Here is an 8,370-nt window from a genome sequence, read left to right on the forward strand (position 1 = left end):
TTATGCTTATTATGGGATACACCGAGTGAGAACACTGGTCTTTGACAAATTACCAAACGTGTACAATGCCTTTAACAACTTCAAACTACCATAATTTCGGAAGGACTATTTATCAATATGTCATTTAACAAACCCTATACTTCTCAAAAACCCAGTGTAAAAAACGAATTTACAGCATGAAAAACTGTAATTTTGGTGCCATCCCTTCATGTTATAAAGACAATGGATAAAGCTATATGGTGTTTACATGTACTAGGGGGTGTAGGCTGGTGGTTCAGGTAGATTTGCAAAGGGTGGTCCAGCTGGCATATTCGCCAATTCAGCCTCGAGGAGTTGGTCCCAGTCGTCCATGAGCCTTTCTCTCGGAGGTTCCTCATCGTACGACGAGTACGGACGCAGGAGATTGGTGGCTGCTATGATGACGGAGAGCGCCCCCGACGCCACGATGAGGTAGTACCCGACCTCAAAGGACACAATGACCTTGCTTCCTTCGGCTTTCTTGTTAAGGGTCAGGGTCTTTTCCATCTCGGCCGCCGCCCAGTAACAGAATCCGCTCATTGTTAAGCACATCAGCACTGTGAAGAGACGTTGTATCATTAGCATGACAGATTGGGCGTGATTTAACATGAAAAACAGACTTCCAAAATGAACACAACAGACACATGTAGGCAATTGCCCCCTGCCCTTGAAATGCTCACAGTAGAAATTTATAATTTCCTCTTAGGGTGTGCCATGTACCAAGGAGAAAATGCCTTGGTGCCTTTGCCCTTTCAAAAGCGAAGCATACAGGCATGCCACCAATGCCGAGTTCATTTAAGTATGATGAAATGATAGCCCTGAAGTTATAGATTTGAAGGAGCTTCTTTTTTTTGGGGGGGGGAAATGATCAGCACTAAAGAAGTAAAGCAAAGAAATAACACGAGGCCACAACCGCTGTTGCCCAGATCTTGGCCTTGGTACCTCTTCAAAAACTTCCCATAGACTTGATACAATGTAGTAATTTGGCCTTGCTCTCTCATAGATGAAATTCCAGGCCTTCTGACCTGGGCCCAATTTCAAAGAGCTGCTAAGCACAAAATTTTGCTTAGCATGACATTTTCTTCCTTGATAAAAACAGGATTACCAACCAAATTTCCACTTGATTTTTAGGATAAACACCTGAATACCTGTAACAAGCAATATGCCACAAATGGAAATTTGGTTGGTAATCCTGTTTTTATCAAGGAAGAAATTTCATGCTGAGCAAATTTGTTTGCTTAGCAGCTCTATGAAATTGGGCCCAGGCAGATATAAACTGAACTCAGATAAAGTCAGAAATGCATCATCCTTGAGATTGTGTTCATGAAGTGCGACAATTTTCATGCAATTTTAAAAACACAAAGTCCATTTTCTTACCTGCAATAATATTTCCGATTGCATGACGTCTAACGAATCTAAGGCTGACTTTCATTGGTCCGAGTGTGTCCAGGAAGAAAGCAAACAGGGAGGAGGTGATGGACAAAAAGATGAAGGCTATGACTGATCGCATGATGGTCACTACTTGGGTATTAACACATTTCTTGTAGTCTGCGGAGTAAAGAAATACAAGGCAAATTTAGTGGATTGGTGTTGTTACCTTAAAAACTCAAACTCAAACCATTCATAAATCCTGGGCATTATTGTTTAAACTTAATCCCCAAAAAGTCCTGCCCGCGCCCTTATATTTGCTTTGTGACAAGTGTAGCCGTGTTCTGCTGACCGAGTGCTGTCAAGGCCACTGTAGAAGATGTCACCCTGTACGGCATAGGTGTATTATGCCAACATAGGGTCAGTTAGCTCAGTTGGTCCCGCTGTAGTAAATATTTCTTTGTTCAACCCCCAGTTATAATAATAATAGTCAGTTTTTATAAAGCGCTATGTACACCATGTCTCAAAGCGCTTCCACATTATTACCCCTGGTTCCTTAAACCATCTCAGCTCCCTGTGGAGTATACAGCCTGTGCGGCCAAATATGTAGCGCACTAAGCTAATTAATCACAAGAACAATCTCTGCCCTCACAGGTACCCAATTACCCCTGGGTGGAGAGAAGCAATTATAGTAAAGTGTCTTGCTCAGGGACACAAGTGTCACAACCGAGATTCGAGCTCACACTCTGCTGAACAGAAACACCAGAGCTTGAGTTCAGTGCTCTTATCCGCTCGACCACGACACCCAACAATACTTTATTTGTTAGCACCTGGTTAAACAATTTGATCTTTTTTCCCCAAATTTGTTGTTTCTGTAATCATACCTGAACTATTTTCTATATCCGGCGTTAAAAACTGGTACGCTCCAATATAAGTATGTGTGCAGAGGCCCCCGTGCAGCCGGAACCACTTCTGCTCAGCTAACGACGAAATCAAAACGGCTATGACGATCATTCCCAGAATGGCGGCTACTAAATTACGCTCGGCCCTCTTCGGGTTATGACGACGCCTCCGACTGCGATGACGGTGGTGGCCATGATGTGAGCGAGACCTGTGTCGCCGTGAGCTACTTGAACGGCTGCTGGTGCCACTAACGGCAGTGGTTGTGCTGCCAGTAGTTGGAGTGCTACTGTTGCCTGTGTTGTTGGTGGTCGCGGCGGCATTGCTACCCGTAGACTGCATCTGGTGTCAAAGCAAATGTTCAATTTATAAGTTTAGTAATTGTATGAACCAAAGTGTTAGCCAGAGGGGTGTCTAGGCCTGTGTCTTTTACAAAATCCGAGCTAAACCTTGATATGAACTAATTCAATCTGCATTGGAGACAATCATCATGAGGAGTAACGCTTGACTGTGATACGAGGCCAGTGATTTAAACCTCGGGCTAATAAACTGACGACCAGATAATGACTGAAACATCAGCCTATGGATGAATATATTTGATTGGTTGAGAAATATTTTATAATGCAGCGAATGATTTCCCTTGTATAGCAGATTAAATTGCGACACAAAATGCATCAATTGCTACTCAAAAATCACCATTTGCTACTCAACATTAGCATTCATTATGCACACAAGAAGTTCAGTCTAAATATTTTGCTATGCAAAATTTGCTGGACAAAATCGTTCCCTGTAAATGTGCCTTAATTTATAATTTTTATTGGCTGCCATTTGAAAACCCTTATTTCCATAGATCATATTTGGGGGCTAGACAGCTCTGTACTGTAAAAAAAAAAAAAGTTTATATATTTTGCTTCATTTGATGCGCAACTAAGTCCAGGTGCGAGTGATTGGGTTTGGCTTGCTTTTGTGCAACAAGCCAACATTTTATTCTTTTTATTTTCAAAAAATAGTTAATGGCCTGACGTTTCGACCCTAGCAGAGTCTTTCTCGAAGGCTAAATGACAACACAACAAACATGAACAGGTAACTAAGTGAAACATAAGCAGTGAAGTGGAAATACATGAATGGGGTTAGAAAGCATACATAAAAAAGCAGGGGGTAAACAATGAATAGGGGGACAAACAAGGGGGGGGTGAAGGGAAGGGGCTGGCTTGACCACAAGCAAGAATATGGAAACACAAAGGACAACATCAAGGGTGGTGAGGTTGGGTAAAAGTAATTTATTCTAGTGAATGAGGCTCAGGCTAAAAGGCTATGGGGAAAAAAAGGAGACGGCAAAACAAAAGGTTTATTAGTCGTTTCCTTCTTGGATGTTCAGACCATGGGGTTGAATGGTCTGGAGGCGTCTAATCCAGAGTTTCTCCCTACTCAAACGCACAGTCTCTCTGTGGTTGCCTAGTGCCTCTATGCCCTGTAAGATCATGTCAGAAATGGAGTGATTAGGAAGATTGAAGTGATGACCTACAGGTGTATCTAGCTTTTGGGTCTTGACTGTAGATCTGTGGCCGTAGAAACGCCTCTTGAGTGTAGTTCTTGTTTCACCTATATATTGAACACCACAGACTCTGCAAGATATGAGATAAATGAGATTAGTGGTGGTGCAGGTGACATGACCCCTTGTCTTATGGGTGGTACCGCCGGTGTTACTGGTGAAGGAGTCCGATTCCCTGATGTGTTGTCTACAGACGATGCATTTGGAGATGTTGGAACACCTAAAAGTTCCCTGTGGTAGAGGGGGATTAACATCATCATTAATGGGAGGGACTTCTGCTCGGACAATGAGATCCCTGAGACTTGGTGGGCGTCTGTAGGCAACTATGGGTTCTTCCTGCACAGCACGTTGAAGTCGATCTGATGTGTGAAGAATATGATGGTTAGAACTGGTTATTTTACGAATGGGAGGAAGTGAGGGGTGGAAAGTGACAACAAAAGGAACTTTCCCCGTAGGACTCTGTTGTTTCTTTGGTCCTTTGGAAAGTACTGACTCCCTAGAACGAGCCTTGACTTTCTGGATAGCTCGATGGACTGCTAGAGAGCTATGACCCCTGGAAACAAGGTGTTTCTTAAGTTCCTGTGAGTGGTGGATAAAATCAGAATCATTAGAACAGATTCGACGGAGTCTGAGAGCCTGGCTGTAGGCTATGCTGGTTTTCATTGTCGGGGGTGACAGCTAGTGGAATGTAGGTATTGGTGTTTATCTGTGGGTTTAACGAAGAGATCTGTGGTTAAGCCTACATCCGTCTTGAGAACCTTGACATCCAGAAAGTGTGTATCCTTGGTTGAGTATTCGCTCGTGAATTTGATGGTCCTGTGGAAGGAATTTATGTGATTAATGAAAGCTTTGAGGCTTGCTTCATCGCTTGTCCAGATGAAAAAGATGTCATCGATATAGCGCCACCAGACCCAGGGACGGCAAGGGGCTGATGCCAACATGCGCTGTTCAAGATGGCTCATGAAAAGGCACGCCATTGATGGTGCCATACGTGTGCCCATTGCAGTACCCTGTACCTGTAGGAAATTCTTACCCATGAAAGAAAAGTTGTTTTTTGTTAGAACATGTTGCATGAGGGATACAATGTCTGAAATGGGCGGTGATGTGTGACCACTCTTAGCCAGAGCTGAAGAGCAGGCAGCAATCCCTTCATCTTGGGGAATGTTGGTGTATAGAGAGGTTACATCAAAAGTACCGATGATGGCTGTGTTAGGGACCTGCTTCTGAATACCTGCGATTTTGCGGAGAAAATCTGGAGTGTCATGAATGTATGATGGAATCTGCGGCATTAACGGCTTGAGAAAACTGTCAACAAAAAGAGAAATGTTCTCAGTGGGGGAACCATTGCCAGATATGATGGGTCTTCCTGGGTTGTCTGGTTTATGTATCTTTGGAAGGAGGTAAAACCTGGCTGTTCTACAGTCGACCGGGGAGAGAAACTTGTGAGCTTTCTTGGAGAGGTTGTCACGGTCATGCATTTCGTCCAGTGTTAGTTGAATCAACAGCTAATTCTATTTTCTCTTTTTATTTTCATCATACTTATGAAAAATAGTAGATTACTAACTAGACCCAGTAACTGGGGCGCTGTATTCCTTTTTCGAAATTTTGACATTTTCTGTCTAGACCCAGTAACTGGGGCGCTGTATTCCTTTTTTCGAAATTTTGACATTTTCTGATTCCTTTTTCGAAATTTTGACATTTTCTGAGACAGAAAATGTCAAAATTTCAAAAAAGGAATACATGTACAGCGCCCCAGTTACTGGGTCTAGTATAGTAGATTACTATTTATTGATTAAAATTAAATACAGGAATAAAGGAAATTGAGGAAAGATTCAACGTATCCTGCCACCACTTCACTTGTTCACCAAAAAAAATATCTCGTTATTGAGTAAATTAGAAGGAAAATGTCTGTATCCTGCCACCACTTTTTGTTTGTTATGAAATTAATCAGATCCTATTTACTCGAATCCTTTTTGGTAAAAAATTAGTGAAAAGATAGATACAAATTAAGATACAAATCAAATTAGATACTACCTTATTTCAAAACGAATGAAAAAGTTGAGGCTGGATACGGAAAATTTTCCCGAAATTTGTTTTTATACTTTATAGGTTTTTCAAATTAAAAAATATTTATTATTTGTTAATGTTTTTAATAAATCATAAATAAATCATTAAATGTAAACTTACGGTAGCTCCAAGTATCGGTGTTGACGCTATATCCATCAAAAACCACAAATGCAGCAACGATTAACTAGTGTAGGATTTTTAATATTCCTCCTGTGTGCTAAATCATTATCAATTTTACTGATTTATTGTCTGGTCAATTGATGACGCATTTTGTTCATTCATTCGTGTGTTGACTATGTTTCTTTCATTTTCAACACAGCTTTACTACTTCAAAAAGAACCCAAAAATGCGACCTTTATTTCAGCAACCGCACATATTCTACTTCATAAAACGGGAGGCAGCGACTAAAAAAGGAATCTACTTTTTAAAACAAAGTAATGAATACTAAATGGAGTCACTTTTGCTGTCGGCAAGTTTGCCTACTTCCGACTTCGTCACCGCTCTCTCAAAATAAACTGGCAGCCATTTTCTAATAACGTCATTCGATTTCTACGTGGGCTGAGGCGCACTCTTGGTTCCCCACTGCACATTTTATGACGGGCCAATAGTGTCGTGGGAATTCATTATGTTGTTGTTTGTCAATTAGACACGACCCAGTCTAGCGTGCGCTTGAAGATGCGTTTTGTACGTGGTTTCCTAGTGTACAGATTGCATTCACTGTTTTTGGCTAGTCTACTTATTTTATGCAACATTTGAGTACCGTGCGGCTGCCTAATGGAGCGCCGGGCCGGCCCCCGGGGGAATAGCAGGCAACCATGGTCCTGCTGCCATTTTGCTTCCCAACAAAGCTATTAATTTGAAGTAGCCTCCGGGAATAACTTTGATTAAAAACAAAAAATAAAATGTGAAAAGGACAGTGAAGTGACAAGCTCATGGAGCAAACACTGGCTTTCTGTGACCCGATGAAACTACATGTTTCGGATTGTTTTTGTTGTTGGAAAGTTGGCGATTTTGTGAAAATTGCTAGAAAGAGCAGTTTGCTCGGGAGCAATAAAAAGATTGCGCATTTTTTTGCGCGATCTCTTTACTGCACGACCTCTTCACTGCGCGATCTATACTGGGCTCATAAGTGCGGTGTTTTAAAATCGGCCTGTGTTTTATCTACGCGCGCTACACAAAATAATGGGAGTTTTTTTTAGTTGAGTAATGTGGTGATGGTGATGCTCAACAAAAGTTCTGAAAATTAAGACTTATTTGTGAAAAAAAAAATTGTCAGTTGAGCGTAGAATATCTTGGGAAGATGGCGAGCTCATCATCCAGCAATCCAGTGGCGGCCGATCCAAGGCAGGTTGCAGAGGAACACGAGAAAAGACGACAGTTGCGTCAAGATTATCGCAGTTTGATTGCAGAAACACAAAGTGAGTCCCGCGACCACCAATCAACATGATCAAATTGTGTGAATGTTTTGCCACTCACATTGGGTTGAACTGTGTGGGTTATGTTGGTGGTGCTTTTCTTTTAATTGTGATTATCTTTACAGGGAGGGGCAGCTGACCACCGTCATCACCAACACGCAACAGCATCCTTCTCCTTGCCTTGGACCCCCCCATGGCATCATGCCATGCCACGCCCCCAAAACATCCTTGTTATTTTTTTTTTACTTTATGTTTTTTCATAGAATCATTAAAGTCATTTTTCAAAATAAAGCTTTTGTCACTAACATGTGTTTTGATGAGTGGAATGTGAATAAACAGTTAACTAAGGTTTTAAAAAATCAGTTCTTATGTTATTTACAAATTTAAGAGTAGACCCCGACCTGAGAGGGCGCTGTTCGTGACGTCAATCGAGGCAGACTTTGCCTGTAAGGCGTAGAGTAAACACATTATTGCAAAGTACATGTACGGACCAAGTCGTGAGTTTGTACGTTTCAAAAAAAAAAAAAAAAAAATTACTTTGCACGTATGTTTACTATACGCATTGCAGGCAAAGTCTGCCTCAATTGACGTCACAAAAGGGGTAGGCGGAGTCAGCCCCCAAACAACTTTATATATTTTTTAAACATATAAATCGTGACAATCAATTACTATAAAAATTGTTTTATTGTTCGTAAGCATATACTCTTTATAAATGTTTGAAAGAAAAAAAAATTATATTTCCAGGTGACTCTAATCTTTGACAATGAATTTATGAATTGTATTTAAATTATTATTGAATATTCCTTTTAAAAGTAAAATGACATCTTCGTCTGATGACTTTGTCATCATCAACCCCCCTCCCCTCACCCCCATTCGCCCAACCATGCATGGACTCACCTAATTTAACTATCAACATGTCATCAGCAAATGGTCCCCTAATCTTAATAATAATTAATGATAATAGTATAATACTGGTTTTTTTTTAGAATTAGCAGACATTTAATTAAAATGACGACAATCATTTACAGTCATTTAAAAACAAAAATTCTT

General features: G+C 40.9%; 1 protein-coding gene across 1 annotated transcript; it reads right to left on the reverse strand.

Moving 5' to 3' along the window:
* Positions 1 to 6,437, reverse strand: LOC117306648 (transmembrane protein 127-like). The gene is made up of 4 exons (XM_033791131.1): positions 6,026 to 6,437; positions 2,271 to 2,628; positions 1,396 to 1,566; positions 1 to 575 (listed from the first exon to the last, which is right to left on the reverse strand). Exons 1-4 carry the CDS (start codon positions 6,059 to 6,061, stop codon positions 253 to 255), a joined length of 888 nt encoding a protein of 295 aa, XP_033647022.1. The 5' UTR covers positions 6,062 to 6,437; the 3' UTR covers positions 1 to 252.
* Between the last annotated feature and the right edge of the window lie 1,933 nt (positions 6,438 to 8,370).

Source organism: Asterias rubens, unplaced genomic scaffold (assembly GCF_902459465.1).
Source record: "Asterias rubens unplaced genomic scaffold, eAstRub1.3, whole genome shotgun sequence".
NCBI classification, from domain to species: domain Eukaryota; kingdom Metazoa; phylum Echinodermata; class Asteroidea; order Forcipulatida; family Asteriidae; genus Asterias; species Asterias rubens.